At 44.4% G+C, this 16,288-nt stretch overlaps 1 protein-coding gene across 2 annotated transcripts in view; it reads left to right on the top strand.

Moving 5' to 3' along the window:
* Positions 1-2,402, top strand: part of LRCH1 (leucine rich repeats and calponin homology domain containing 1) — a 196,589-nt gene extending 194,187 nt beyond the window's left edge. For both annotated transcript variants that reach the window (XM_025874874.2, XM_073894535.1), the window contains one exon: positions 162-2,402. In XM_025874874.2, coding sequence (XP_025730659.1) covers positions 162-272 — 111 coding nt within the window. In that variant the 3' untranslated portion in view covers positions 273-2,402. The remainder of the gene's footprint in view (positions 1-161) is intronic.
* Positions 2,403-16,288: the final 13,886 nt, after the last annotated feature.

Here is a 16,288-nt window from a genome sequence, read left to right on the forward strand (position 1 = left end):
CTTTGCCAGCGGGTGGAAAGCAAGGGAGGGAGCACAGTCTGAGGTGATCAGACAGGCACATGTCAGAGCTCAACTGAACTCCTGTCAGTGGTGTCCTCTAAGATTTTATGATTATGTTTTCGGTCATCTAAAAATTGACGCTGTGTTCTTCTTCCTTTTAGGAAAAACTGTGTCTACCCCATCACATCCTTGAAGAGAAAGGCCTGGTCAAAGTGGGCATTACCGTTCAAGCGTTACTAGATGTAACGGTAACGAAGACTCTGTTCACATGAAACCAGCCCCTCTCCTTGGGGTCGGTTCAGACTCTCCTCTCGTCCGAAGTCCTGGACTCTGCTCTCAGCACCCGCTCCTCCTGCCCTCCCACTCACTGCCTGTCAGTTCCCTGGCTCTGGTTGCATCGAAGGGAGGACAGAAGGGAAGATTGTCCGCCTTCCAGAACTGACTTCCATTGTTAAGATAGGAGAGATACTTACCTTAAAGCCAGTGAGGGAGCTGCCAGCGAAGACCTGAGCAGCACATCAATGCCTTTTACAACCTCCTTCATCCCTTCCACGCTCACCTACTGCCATTACCAACACACCAAGCACAACCGTTTTGCAACAAGATGCATTTGTTTTATTCAAACCAAACTTCTTGTGTATTTAGTGGGGGGAGGGGGACACAATCAGGTTTCTCACCACCAAATTTTTCAAGACGTTTCTTGAGACCATTGCCTTTTAAAAAACTATTTTCGACATACAAAATATTTATATAAATATTATTTATTAGTGAGTTGTTATTCATCCTTTGGATGCAAATTGTAAATTAGGAAACTATTTTATTACTGCTTTTTTGTGGTTAAACACTTTATTTTAATATTATAAATATTGAATTATTTTCTATCCTCTTTGGTGTGCAGTAGTTCTAGGTCTCAGTAATCATGTATTCTGGTGTATGTGACTCAGCAAAAAAAAAAAAAAAAAAAAAATTTAAGCCAAAAACAGGTGCTTCTGTGACAAGAACTGTTTTCTGGGGAGGCATTATTTACACTTAGGTTTATGGAACATGGTTTTATTTATATTTCTGCATTCCATCCAGTTTCCTACATTCCAGCAGCCCTGTTGTCCTCTCACATAACAAACCGACTGAAATCAAGAGAGCACCCCAAAGTTATTTGTAAATAGCTGTGATGAAGAAAAAAAAAGGCATATTAAACTTGAAGATGAAATGTGAACAATTATTTTTTTGGATTCAGACTTATTTTGCTATGCACAAAACATTCACGTTTTAACACAAAGAACTCGTAAGTGTTAGCGTCATGTGTCTTGAAGTATAATTTTGCACTGTAACTTGGCTAATGAAAGAAAGTCTAGCACCAAAGGTAGATAATAAGGAAATGGTCTAGGTAAGTAGAGATAAGAAAAAGTCTATTGTTTGACGACAAAGCTTTTGTAAGGACAGCTTTGACTGAGTGAGCAAGAATGGCACACGGCACATAGGACCTGGATCAGGACCAGCCCTTCTCACAGCTGCCAGCCTGTCTTAAAAGAGAAAATGATTCCGAGAGGCAGACGTGCTCGTTTCATTGTAATTTAGTCGGCGGCTTCCCTAAAACGCTGCAGAATTCACGGCCTCTGCTGTGAAACCACGGGAATGAGTCCCCCACTGGGGGGGGCAGCCACCCGTTACACCAACACAGGCTCAGGAACGGGCTCGGGAAGGGCTGTTGGGAGACGGAGTAGCCTAGGAAGGAGGAAGTTCAGTCAAAACAAGGCTAAGAAGAGCCAGCAAAGGAAAGGGACCTGTGCTGGCTTGAGGGACTCACGTAAGGCGTCACAGACACGCTTCCACGCGTGGGCATTGGCCCCGCAGTTACAGATAGCCCGCTCGTTCGTCTTCCAAAGTCTCGAGAAGGTCGACTGCAGCCTCACTTCCATGAGAAGCCGTTGTAAGTGTCGGGAGACAGATACCCGGGTGGGCGCTGCGAGGATGGGAGGCACTGAACACAGACGCCCGTCAGTCAATGCCACGGCTGCCCTGTGCCGGGGGCGAGATAGGGGCGGTTACTGGAAACGGTCATTTGGATTGGCAGCTAGCAGTTATTTCCTGTCAGATGTACTGTGCACTTTAACCTAACATAAGATATATTTTAATATGTTCCTGTACTGCACAAATACCTGTTCTGTCAAATAGCGTCATGATGTAAAAGAGAAAGGCGTTTTGGGCAAAGAGCCTATTCAAGGTCAACAACATGCCAAGGTCGATATGGAAATAAGAATGCAGATTGCCGCACCTTGACGGGCATTCAGAACGCAGGGTCCTGAAATATTTTTTTTACGTGTGTATATGGCAAACATGAAGCTCTGTAATCCTTGTTCTGAGAGATTTTCCCCCCCAAATTAAAATATTTCTTTTGATACTAATCTTCAGTATTTTTCTTAAAGTTGGCTGTATAATACAAATGACTTCAATATTTTGTGCAATGGCTTTTTTTTTCCCCTTTTAAATGCAGTCGGTGTATGGCTAAGTAACGTCTTCAAGATCCTTGTACACTGTTTATATGTGCAATAAAACGGGCATGGTCAGCTGAGAGTACCGGAAGTGGACAGAATGTACACAGCGCAAATATCCTTTCTTTTATTACTTAACAGCCATTAAAACTTTGAATTTGTACAAACCATCTTCTGCCTGACTTACCCATCTTATATGAAGGTTGACTATAGTCACAAAAGAAATCCTAGGGTGTCGTTGCTGAAATAGTCTGTAGCAATTATCTAGTGTATATATATATATATATATATATATATGTGTGTGTGTGTGTGCGTCCTGTAATATATATATTTTCCAACCATTTTTTTTTTCCAAACTAAAATCTTCCCTGGAAGCACAGGACATAACAGCAGTTATAAGCAGAGTTGCTGTGGTGAGGGGGAGAGGGAGTGTAGACTCAGGACCTTCACCTGTCCCTTGGGTGGCAGCTCCAGAAGATGTCACCGAGGAAGCCTGAAGGCTGTGCGGTGTGTGTTGGAGAACCACAGGATCTGGTCCTTTCTCCTCAGCTGCCCCCGTGGGATCTGACCTGCGAAGTGGCCGCCATGATTACACCTCCCATGAATCTAGGCTGGGGTTTTTCCCACATGTGCAGCCTACCTCTGGTAGAAGAGAAGCTGCTTGGAGGAATTCAAGTGAAAACACAACACACGAGACCAACAGCCTAAGTAAGCAGAGATCAGGGTCAGGGCCTCTCCATTTAAGATCCGTTCCTACCGAGTTGAGAAAACCAATGCATGGCCAACAGTGTTCCGATGGGGAATGCTGTTCCTGGGCCGAACCTCGAATTTTGGGGTATCTTAGTCTACTATATGTTGCACAAGTCTAGCACTCACAGAGACTTTGCACTGTAAGTTGGCTGGAGCACCTGGGGAACGTGTGAAGGGCAAGCAAAGGGGAGGCCACAGGCGCAGAGCGCTGGTGGGGGGACATGGCGGGGGGGCACACTTGGCACTGGGGGCATCCGTGCGGTTCAGCTATATGGCATTGGCCGCAGCAAGGGACTGTCCCAGAGACCGAGTTCTGGCCAACGGTTGCATTGGGGGTTTCCCATTTCTTCCTGGGGGAGTCCGAAAGATCCGGGCAGCAATGACCCCATTGGGGCTGGTTATCTAACCTCCCGGAGGTCAGCTAGCAGAGACCAGATCCAGTTGAGCCTGGTCTCACGGGATGTATGAACTCAGGGAGTTCTTTTTGGAGCTGGTACTCGTGTGGGGGGCGTGCGTGTAAAGCAGGGTTCCACTCCCAGCCACTACCTTCACTCCTCACACCCACACACTAATGGGCCATCTTAATGGTCAATAGTCATTGAGTGGCTACTGTGGGTCAAGTGTTTTTCTGAACTATAAACCCCATTAAAAGAAGGCTACTTGTGTATTTTGTTCTCTGTCAATTCCCCATTGCCTGGAACAGTGCTTGTCAATAGGCACTAAAAAGATGCCACTTAGAAGAATTAATGAACTTTGCACGCAGTATTTCAAAAATTCTTGCCAAAACGCTACCAGGGAAGGACTTGTGGACACCTATACTTAATACTACATACATCAGGAACTGACCCTGCCTCTTCTACCAAGAGGTTTTTGTGGTCCTTGCCTGACATTGTCCACGTGGCTATTGTTTATTGGTTCAAAAGCAGCCACCTTACTCAACTCACCAATAAGTCTCTTCCCCCCAATTTTTAATTCTTTTCCTGGTGACTGGAGACAAAGACATAAAACCTGGAAGAGACCTAGAGGCTAACACTGACATTCAGAGAGAAGTAGGGATAAGCAACTTGCTCAAGCTCATATCAGGTAAGACAGAGGGCAAGCCACGGTCAAGTTCAACTGTTGGGCTTGTGTCCTTGTCATTGTACAGAGGGCATCCCAGCAGAGCTGACCGACTGAAGTTTCTAGAGTTTTTTTTTTTTTTTAAAGGTCTTGGGCAATTCTTAGGATTTAGAGATACAAAAGAAAGCATTTGTGGGATAAAACTTGATAAACTGAGCCTTACTGGGACCAGTTTAAATGCTAGCTAAGACAGATCAAGGCCAGGAAAAGAGGTTTAAAAAACAGGCCCAGGGGAGAGGAAGCGTTCCTCACATTGAAATGAGGTCGAGGAGGAAGCCTCCAGTTTCCTTGCCATTTCTCTCTCCCAATTTGATAAAACATTACTCTAGGGTTTTTTTTTTTTTAATTTTGGAATGTTTATCTGTTTATCAAAGTGATACACGTTTATCAAAGAAACTTTGGGCAGTATGAAGAGGTTGGGGAAGATCACTGGTAATCCCATCTTATAGGGAACTGTTAAACTTTTCAAATATTTTCTTTGAGACATTCCTATGTATTTTTACACAGTACAACTTTACATAGGTTTTTCCCTTGTTAATACTAGAGTATATCCATTTTCCCCAGGATAATGCTGTTTGCTAAAAGAAAAAATGGGGTACCATGAACAGGCACTAATGATATTTTAGAAGCCCCCTTTAAAAACGTGGTCTTAGGTGGGCAATACCTAAAAGAAGCAGACAGACCCTGAAATAAGATTAAGGGCCATGAGGTCTTTGGTGGGCAGGGAGTCTGCAGGGGGTTGGGAGTTACGGCTGGAAGGGAAAAGTGGCCAACAAGAGGTACATTTTCTTTTTTTTTTTTTTTTAAGACTTTTTTATTTATTTGTCAGAGAGAGAGAGCATAAGCAGGGAGAGTGGCAGGCAGAAATAAGCAGAGGGAGAAGCAGATTCCCCTCTGAGCAAGGAGTCTGACTCAGGACTCAATCCCAGAACCCTGGGGTCATGACCTGAGCCGAAGGCAGCTGTTTAACCCACTGAACCTCCCAGGCATCTCGGGAGGTACATTTTCAAGGCAGCCCCACAGTGAAAGACTGAAGTTCAGTCCTGGAGGAAGCTCTGGGAGATGGTACACAATATCTCATACCTCAGAATCCTCCCAGCCAAACTCCCAGGAGGTATTTATATCCCCCTAAAACCTCCCTTAACATCATGCCTAGATATGCTTAAAAAAATAAGTGTATGCCCATTTAAATGCTTTGGTTATATAAGAAAATAAGGAAATCCCCAGGATCTGTAAGCAGAGAGGGAGCTAGAGACCAGAATATTAAAATGAAGGCAAAGCCATGACCCTGCTGGGAGCACCGGTCCCTCCTCTTGACCAAGAGATGGTGTATTAACTAATGGGCACTCTGTGATGGCAACAAATACACGGACCCAGTCAAGGTGAGTCCTGAGTTGGATCTGAAATCTCTGCACAAAGCCAGCATCCGTAAAGGGCTGCATCTTCATTGAAAGGATAGAGAAAAAAGAAGTTAGCCTGTCTACCAAGGGAGACGGCAAGGAGAGAAGCGATCCTTGGGTGAGAGGAAGTGGGAAATATTAGCTTCTGTCACTACAGGTCTCATCTTCCACAGATTTATGCTTTGAATTTCCATTGCAAATGTGGTCTGGGAAACCCCAAGATGAAGAATACTTACAGTGTCTCAGGCTGGTCACATTCCAGGACACCAAGGAGAAGAAAAAACACTTCCTTACTGAGGCAGACCCCACAGATTCCCTGGGATGACACCGACCATGCATGAGCATCCTATGCAAAATTACAAAAGAAGCTCTGAGACTTGCAGCCTGAAAGTTTTTTTGCAACTTAAATTTGGTGACAAGACTCGATTGGAGCTGGCAGATATTCAAGTCTGTATTTTTTAATTTTTTAAAAATATTTTATTTATATGCCAGAGACAGAAAGAAAGCTCACAAGCAGGGGGAGTGGCAGGCAGAGGGAGAAGCAGGCTTCCTGCTGAGCAAGTGGCCCGATGTGGGTCCTGGGATCATGACCTGAGCAGAAGGAAGATGCTTAGCCGACTGAGCCACCCAGGCGCCCCTATTCAAGTCTTTATCATCTTAGTGTGATATTAAGAAGAGAGTGGCCATATGTAAAGAGATGGTAATCGAGATCTGTCCAAAAGTGATAAAGCATCTGAATGCTCAGATTCAAGAGGCACAACACATTTCAAGCAGGAGAAGTACAAATACCTCTGTATCTGTAGACATGCGGTAAAAGTGATCCTAGAAAGTGAAGACATGAGCCCAAACTTCTTCATTCTGCCTTCTAATGGCTGGGCGTTCCACTTGGTAAAGGCACTTGAGAAGGGCCATCTCAAAAGTAAGTAGAATCTTCCACCGGCAGGACTGGAAACCTGTGTCAGCCCACACCCAGGGCTAAGACAGCTGTGCCCAGCCAGACGATCTTAAGAAGTGTACCTATTTGTGGTCAGAAGACACTGTCCTGGCAAACAGGTCTGGAGCTGAGGATTGTTGCCTTACGTGTCATGGAGAATGCAGCACAAACATCTTCAGGAGGACAGTAAAGAGGTCTTTTCTGACAAGGTCAAAGAGGTGATGAGACCAAAGGAATGGGATGCAGTTAACCACTGAAAATCCATCTGACCATTCTCGGTGCTTTCTGGATGCCGGACTTGAAGGTCAATCGGTTCAGCAACACTCAGGAAGAGCAAAGCTGCTGAGGATTTATAGAGGGCAGCGGGGGCAGACTCGGTGTTTTACAAGGTCACATGGGGTGGGGGGGGGGTGGGACGGGGGAGGAGAAGCAGGGACGTGCAGGCTGCCCGCTTTCCACTGCGATGAGAAATGCCAAAGTGCTGGGCCAGGACACTCCTGAACAACTATCACTTTTCTTTACAAAGTAAAAGAAAGCCCTTGACCTCTTGGAATGTGATCTCCACATAGATACCTGCTAGAGTCATTAAAGCTGGGCATGGGGACGGAGGGAGAGACACGTCTGCTGCCTAAGGAAGGTCCCATACAGGCAGACCTCACCTTTCCCCTCAAAATACTGTCTAGTCTCTTGTCTTCCTAAATCCTTAGTGAACGTTCTTTAAAAGAATATTCAAGGGGCACCCGGATGGCGCAGTCAGTTGTGTCCACTCGATTTTGGCTCAGGTCGTGATCTCGGGGTCCAGAGAGCGAGCCCTGCATCTGCTCCATGCTGAGCATGGAGCCTGCATAAGATTCTCTCTCTGCCCCTCTCCCGTCACTACCCTTCCCCCCTCACGTGTACGTGTGTGCTCGCTCTCTCTCTCTCTCTCTCAAGAGTACTCTTTTTTTTTTTTTTTTTAAAGAAAGAGAGAGTCAGAGAGTGTGTATAAGTGGGGAAGGGGCAGAGGAAGAGAATCGCAAACAGACTCCCTGCTGAACGCAGAGCCCGACCAGGGGCTCGATCTTTTGTGCGGGGTCTATGTTTTGTTTACCAGAGTATCCTCAAGGCCCAGCATGGTGGCTGACATAGAATAGGTGCTTGATAAAAATTTGTTGAACAAATGCCTTTGCTTTTTGTTCATTTTCCTTTCTACCCTTATCACTCTATTGAAAACACTCATAAGAAAGTCATGGGTCCCCTCCCAATGGCCTCTTTCCAGTCCTTGTTCTATCTGATCCTCCCGAACAGGGAAGCATATGGGACGGCCGAACACTCGCTTCTTGAAACCCAAGAGTTTTCTTCTGGTGACATTTTATCTCTCTAACTGTTCTTTTTTCATTTTCTTCATAGTCTTCTCTTTCTTTTCTTTTAGGAGGAGCACACTCCATATTGAAGATCTTTGGGGGTGCTCACCAGCAGTAGTGACTTATGAATCTACAAATCTCTGCACTTCTAGGTCCCACTTCGCATCTGAGATCTAGCATGATGTAGCTCTGGGTGTCTTCACTTGGCAGTCCTATAGATCCTTCAGTCTCACGGTATTTAAAATTTAATTCCCTATCTACCGTCCCAAATCCCATCTTCTTCTCATGCATTTCCCGATTCTGTGGTTTCACCGCCTCCCCAGCCTCCGGAGCCAGGTATTGTAGGATCATCACCAATGTGAACCTGTCCCTGTTAGCTGGTCACTAAGCCATGTAGAGCTTCCCTTAGAAAGGGAGGAGCTCAGCCCCAGCATCTCCTCTTCATCCCTGCCCCCTTAGTGTCAGCCTTGAACGGCTCTCCCAGGGGTGAGTAGTCAGTGGTCCCTCTGGTCTCCCTGTCTGCCTGCTCTTTACCCTCTCCCCCTGCTACTACAGTCATATTTATAAAGCACAAATCTTATGTCTCATCCCTGCTGGAAACACCTTCCGTATCTCACTATTATTTATGCAGTAGATTTCAATGCCATGCATGCCTCTCCAATCTGTTACCCGTTTGCTGCTAACGCCCTCTGTTGCAGCCACTCCAGTCTCCCCTCTCCTGAGCCTCACTGGGGTCTCTGATGTCTCTGTCCCCCGTGCTACATTTGCTGCTTGGAATGTCCTCTCACTCCTTCTTGATTTTGTAAAGTGCAGCGTTTTCGGCGAAGCTATGCCCACACCCTCCGGATGATCTCTTCCTCCTTCGTATTCCTGAAAAAGAATTTGGTCTGCTATATTCAAATGTTCATTTCTAAATACAACTCTTCATATTGGACGAAATCATTTCAGTGGGGAAAAAGGCACAAAAAGACCCTCAATAATTCATCTGTTCTCTTATGGAAATCTTAATAAGAGTAATCATAGACCCACGTGTGATGAAGAAAACGAAACACCATGGCTGATGCCTACTGAGTAGTCACTACCCGACTGGCACTGGTCAAGGGCTGTGTTGTACGTCTCCCCGCACCCCTGGGAGGCAGCACCTACCATAACCTCCATTTTGCAGGGAGGTGACTTGTTCAAGGTCCCTGAGTCCTAAGCGACAGTACAGTTTGGATTCAGATCCCCCGCAGTCTGGCTCGGAGCACACGCTCTTCAATGCTATCAACCCTTCCTGAATGCCCTGGACCAAGCACCTACAATCATAAAAATTGGAGTAAATAGTTGAAGCCTTTACTTGGGTTACTTTCTTTGATCTTCACGATGACCCTAGAAGTAGGTGCCATTATTATCATCCCTCTTTTGCTCATGAGTTTAACAGGAAGTCATTGTGGGGCTCTCTCTACCCCAGTTCTGACGGAGGTCCCCAAATAGTCGGCACTCCGTACAGTCACCTTCGAAAGGGAGGTGTTAGGCCACCTGCGAAAGGGGATGTGAAACCCAGCTCGGTCCAACACCCTCTGTGAAGCGGTTAAGAAGAGTTGAGGAGGCCAAAGGTTTTCAGAGAGAGATGTGGGGTGCTGTGCATTTCCCCAGCCTTGCCCTGCCATGGGAAGCGGGGTGGTCTACCTTAGGCCTCGGTAGATGGGCATACAGGGACTATTTGGAAAACCTGATGTGTGCCCCCTGGAGTTTTTGATGCAGGGGCCTGGCCTCTGAACGCTGACCTGTGGGCTGGCAGGGCAGAGAGAAGGGGGCTGCCCCGGGAATGAACCGTGCTCCTTTCTGGGGTGCAGACAGAACACGGGCTTCTCCAGACGTGGTCCCCCATGCCCCCCATGAGGGAACTGCTCTATGAGGTTGCTTTGAACTCTCCTGGAGGTAAGTTCTTGGGGGGTGCATGGGATATGGCTGCAGCAGAAAGGCTGTGGGAGGGACCGAATTATGAAATCCCTCAGCAGAGAACAACTGAATAAGGCTGGAATATTAGCAGGATTATAGAACTCATATTTTAGAATCAACATGATAATCCCAGCAGCTGGGATAGCCTCTCTGCACTATGCAGCAAGTGTGGGCTGGGTCAGTCTACGATGAAGACCGGAATGTTCTATAGTCTGTCAGGCCTTATTTGTATATAACTAAGAAAATGAGTTATTTGCTATTTACTCTAGAAAACTTTACTTTTTAGTGTGTGGCCTATTGTGATTGTCCTGATCAAAACACTGGGTGGCAGTATTTTTACTGAAATGATTTCACAAGAGCCCCTAAAGCAGTAGGTTTCAGTCTTCTGAGAAGAATAATCCTACGTAACCAGCAATGAACAAAAAGGCAATATGCCATCAATCCACCACCTGAACAGCCTGTGCTGAAAATTACAACTCCAAATGTGGTGTTTTAACCACACACACACACACACACACACACACAGTGCACACACTCCGACACGCTCAGACATTCACACATACACACCAGAATGCCAGAAATATCATCTTGATAAATTAAAAGTCTCTTGCCTTTTCTAGGTCCTACCTCCATGCCCCATTTTTAATAGTATTTGAATTCATCTAATAAACCCAATGAGATGAAAACATTAATATATTTGACTGGTTGAGTATATACCACTGTCATCCAAAAAGGGCACTAGGATTCTCTTCTTTACTCACGGTCACCAGGAAGTGAACTACTCATTAAACATCACCAGGGACAGAAGGCTGACACCTGGTGCCAAAGAGACGTGAATGAAATCGGAAATTCGATGCTCTTGGATGGGAGTCCTGGTCTCAGGCCAAATACTGCAAGGGTTTAGATTCCTCTTATTTCCTCTCTGAAGACCAAAAAGACATTTTCTCCTGGACTGGCTGGGGCCACTAAAAGAAATGAAGAAGTTTACAAACTACGTTCTCCTGGAGGAAACGATTTTATTTCTATAGTCAAGCAGCCTCGGTACAGGGTACACATTGAATGCAGAGCTGATACTCAGTGTGCTGGCCCTCACAAGTCTTTTCTTTTACTCAAAAAGTTGTGGTAGGAGAATATTAGGGGGAGAGGGCTCACACATGCCACATGCATCCGCAATATATGACTATTTACATATCACTGTGTGTATCGCCACAGGAGTAAGTTACGGATATTTTAAGGTATGCACAAAAATAGACATTTTAACAGGAGAAGGATGAGCTAAAAATACACTGACAGAAGATCTTTCACACTCCAATGAATGGTCTTGTGCACCTTTGCAGGTGAGCACACCTCACTGTGGAGTCCAGCGGCACTGGTGCCCCTGGTCACTGACAACTGGACGGGACGGCGGTGATTTCGAAGGCCATCCTTTTTGCTACGCGCTACGGCCCCGTGAGTTAGATGGCGCGGGGCTCTTGTCTGCTCCATTTGCAGATGAGCAATCAGGCCCAAGGTACCTTATGGACGTGGGAATCACATCCGGTTCTCTTCTTCTGGAAGTCTCACTAGTTCACAGAGCAAGTTACGGTAATTCTATTTTTTATTTTTATTTTTTTAAAGATTTTATTTATTTATTTGACAGAGACATAGACAGCGAGAGCAGGAACACAAGCAGTGGGAGTGGGAGAGGGAGAGCAGGCTTCCCGCGAGGAGGGAGCCCCATGTGGGGCTCGATCCCAGGACCCTGGGATCATGACCTGAGCCGAAGGCAGACGCTTAATGACTGAGTCACCCAGGTGCCCCGGTAATTCTATTTTTTAAAAGGTGTTTTTGAATCAGAACTTAAATTCCCACGAGTATAAAGGAAAAGGCATGAAGGTGTGTTTCTGGGCCTTGACACAGCGGGGTGTCAGCACTGTTCTTTCTGGCTTCCAACGTTTATTAAACATGAAGGCTGAAAATTAATGTTTTACAACTCAGCCCATATACGCATAACTTCTGTTAGTAAAAATGATGGCATTCTTCAAAAATAAAGCCCTTTGCCTATCATCCTCAATTCTGAAGCTCTTCTCCTTCTCAGAAGTAATGGCCGTTATTTTCATTTGCACATTTTCCTAGGAAATATTTGTATCTATAGGAAGTACACATACTGTGTTGGTTTAAAAAATGTTAACAGTATTGAATTAAAGTGCGTTGTTCAGCAGCTTATTTTTACTCATAAATGTTTTAGGGTGTTTTCATATTTTCTCAACCACAAGCAATGTTGCAAGGCATGCCCTTCCCGGGGCTACTTTTGTACATCTTTCTCCGTGAAGCTGCTGAAAAATAATTTTGCAGCACCATATATGGAAGTGTGCATTCCTTGGAGACTTGAGACACCACCTATCACTTAGACTAAATCCCTGGATAGATCTGCTGCAGGATTTCTTTGATCCACCAAACTCTACGGAGTCCAAGCCTGTTTTGATTATCACAGCTTTCCAGTGTGTTTCGACCCCTGGTAGAGCAATGTGTTCTTTTCCAAAACTGTCTTGGTGTATTCTTCATAGAGGTTTTATAACAAGCTTGTCAAGTTCCATTAAAAGTATTGAGATTTGGATTGAGATTGCATTGCCTCCATAGATTAATCTGGAATGTATCAATACCTTTACAATATTGAGTCTTTTCTTCCATGAATACGTTGCTCTCCATTTGTTAAGGGTTTACCTTACTAAAGACCTCATACCACTCTTGTTCGGGGTATTTCTTGGTACTTTGGGTTTTTGTTGCTGCTCTGAATGGGATCATTTTCCTTTTGTACGTTTGTGTTAGATATTTATAAGCTGATAGGAAAATTACTAATTTTGAGATGCTGCTCTTGGTTCTAATACTTTGTCCCCCGTCTTGCACACGGCTGCTGCTTCCGCCCTCCGGTCACCAGTGCTCCTGTGGCTGAGTCTGCGGCTCCATTTGCTCCCCCACGTCTGCCAATCCCTTGGCACCTGCCATCGCCGCCACCCTCACCAGCCCGCACCACAGGCAGCAGGTCCTTTCTTCATCCAAACCCAAATGAAACGCAACCCAAAACTAAACTAAAATGAAAGCTTAAAAAAAAAATGCACACCTTTTTGTTTTTGTTTTAATAAAAAGTGATTTTGGTTTCAGAAGTTACACACACTGATGTAATCTCTATTGTATCCTGTGTTTGTCCAACGTGTTCAATGGAGGTCTGCGTTCTTCCGATGAGAATATACAAAAAGGTTGCTTGGCCAATTTGGGAATAGGTCTAATGAGCTCTTCAATATAAAACGCATGTCTACTTATGACAGCTTACTACGCATATATATTAAAAATATTTTTAAGACGTCAGCTTAGAATTTTTGCACTGTAAGATTCATGAAACAGTTTTATTCAAACTCTTTACTCGCATCTCCAAAATCAGACATCATGTTCCACTTGCTTGAAGTGTCACACACCACCTTCAATTCTAAGCGGTTTCTAAGTGAGATACAACATTACTTGAAGCTAGAAGTCATGTGGAAATTTTATCCCCCCCAAATGAGGGTCCTTTGTGTAACATTGGGAGTTTTTCTTCTTCATGCAGTAGATTTATGGTCTTCACAGAAGGACTACTGAATTCTTTTTTTTTTTTAAAGATTTTATTTATTTGAGAGAGAGAGAATGAGAGATAGAGAGCACGAGAGGGAAGAGGGTCAGAGGGAGAAGCAGACTCCCCGCTGAGCAGGGAGCCCGATGTGGGACTCGATCCCGGGACTCCAGGATCATGACCTGAGCCGAAGGCAGTCGCTTAACGAACTGAGCCACCCAGGCGCCCCTGAATTCTTTTTTAATGTAGACCTCACTGAAGTGCAACCGTATATGAGAAAGTATATAAATCTTAAATGTATGGACTGGTGCATTTTCAGAGTGAACACACTCAGGAAGCAAGCACCCAGATAAAGTAGTAAGAGAGACTCACGAGCTCCCTCTCGTGCCACCTTCCCATCACCTCTCCGAGGGCCCCACCCCTCCCCTGCTGTGGCAACCCCATCCCGACTTATAACACCACGGATGAATTTTGCCTGGCTTGGAAACTTACATGAGATGGTACAAAACGATTTACACAGGACATAATTTTTTTGTCTGGATTCCTTTATCAATAGTACGTTTGCGACCCCTCCGTGTGGCCGCATCTAGTAGCACGCTCATTTTCATTAATGTAGAATATTCCACTGTCTGAATATATACCAATTTTACCCATTCTATGTAGATGGATATTTGGGTTGTTTCCAGACCTTGGCTATTATGAGTAGTGCTGCTAAGGACATTCTCAGACAGGTTTTGTATGCACATGCTATGGTTGGGGTACCCCGAGTGGAACTGTCGGGTAGGGTCATGCTCCATCTCCGCAGACCCTGCCGGTTACACTCCCACTAGCCGGTCACCGTGCAGCCTCACCAACACCCGGGATTTCTGCTGTCCTAACTTCAGGTGAGTGTGCAGTGGCATTTTATTGTAGTTTTTATGTGCATTTTCCTGGTCTTAGGAAGTTAAGCACATTTTTCATGGGTTTATTAGGCATACTTACATCCTATTTCGTGAATGAATTACCCATTCAATTTTGTTTTCCTGTTGGTTTACATCTTTTCTTAAAATGAATTTGTGGGAGCTTTTTAGATATTCTAGATACAAATTCGTTATCAGATAGTGTATTGCAAGCCATTCCATCCACGACATGGCTTGCCCTTTCTCTCTGGAAGAATACAATACACTTCATTGTATCCTTAAAGGGATCATAAAGAGGGTTTTACAACATCTATAACCCAGGAAATGTGTCCGTTCCTTTGCCTCCTTTTATACCTGACTCTGTCTGATGCCATTTAGAAGCACACAGAGCTAGTAGTAGGAGGTCATTTTGGGGTTATTTTTCTACTATGAAATCATCAAGATGGTTCCTTGTAACTTTGAGAATGATTTCTGGTGGGGGAAACAGCCTACACTTAGGCATATAATAAGAATTCATCCCTCCCAGGCCAGTCTTTGCAGCATCTAAGAGCAAGCTTCAATTTACTGGCTTCCTATATATCCTTGACAGTCAGTTCTGTGTTGTAATTGAAGCCTTTGTCTTTATTAGTGTTATCATTGGCTATATGTTGGCAATTATTTACCAAGTATTTAAATATTTTTGCATTTACCCTGCAAAAGGGCAAAGCAACACTTTTCTCATAATGTTGTACCGGCTTGGGAGGGTATAGCTCCCGTTCAAACACTAATCTTGGTATTGCTATTAAGGGATTTTGCGGATATAATTAAAGTCCCTAATCAACTGACTTTAAATAAGGAAGATTATCCTGGATAATATGGTGGGCCTCACCCTATCAGGCCTTAAAAACAAGGCTCCAGACAGGAAATCCCACCTGTGGGCAGCAGCCTCAGCCCATGCCTGTGGGGTCCCATCCTGCTCATGAACCTTCCTGTTGGCCTGCCCTATGGATTTTATTATTATTATTTTTTAAGATTTTATTTATTTGACAGAGAGATAGAGAGCACAAGTAGGCAGAGAGGCAGGCAGAGAAGAGAGGGAGAAGCAGGCTCCCCGCTGAGCAGGGAGCCCGATGCGGGACTCAATCCCAGGACCTTGGGATCATGACCTGAGCCGAAGGCAGACACTTAACCAACTGAGCCACCCAGGCGCCCCTGCCCTATGGACTTTAGACTTGCTTAGTCAGCCCCCACATTCACATAAGCCAATTCCTTGTAAACAAACAAACAAACAAAAAAACCCTCTTAATATGTATTATCTCCTGCTAGTTCTGCTTCTCTAACTAAATCTGCAATATGGTGATCTTAGTACACAACTGCTTTTCTTTACAAAGGAGTTACCAACATGCACAAAATTCACAAATTAAACAATATTCCTTATTAGAGGACACAAAACCGTTAAGACTGGAACCATTTTGTGTGTAGCTCACTACAGGGCTCGATCTTGACTACTGATATTTCAATAGGACTGATTTTAAAAATTTTAGTACAATCTAATTCACATTTAAATAGTACTAATTTTATAACTTTAAGAACCTGATGGCTTCTTTAATTGCTGTACAATATGCAGTCTTCTTGAAGGTTTAAAATGTATAATCTTTGTGAACTAGGTGAGGGGAATCATGAGTACACTTATGTTGATGAGCACTTAGTAACAGATGGAAATGCTGAATCGCTATATTGCACGCCTGAAAATAATAATTATGTTAACTACACTGAAATTAAAATTTAAAAAAAGTATAATCTTCATGCTTCTCTAATAGAAAAATCTTTTTTAAATAACCAGACTTCATC

This window comes from Callorhinus ursinus, unplaced genomic scaffold (genome assembly GCF_003265705.2).
Source record: "Callorhinus ursinus isolate GAN/ISIS: 27379988/994484 unplaced genomic scaffold, GSC_fseal_2.0 scaffold7, whole genome shotgun sequence".
Lineage (NCBI taxonomy): Eukaryota > Metazoa > Chordata > Mammalia > Carnivora > Otariidae > Callorhinus > Callorhinus ursinus.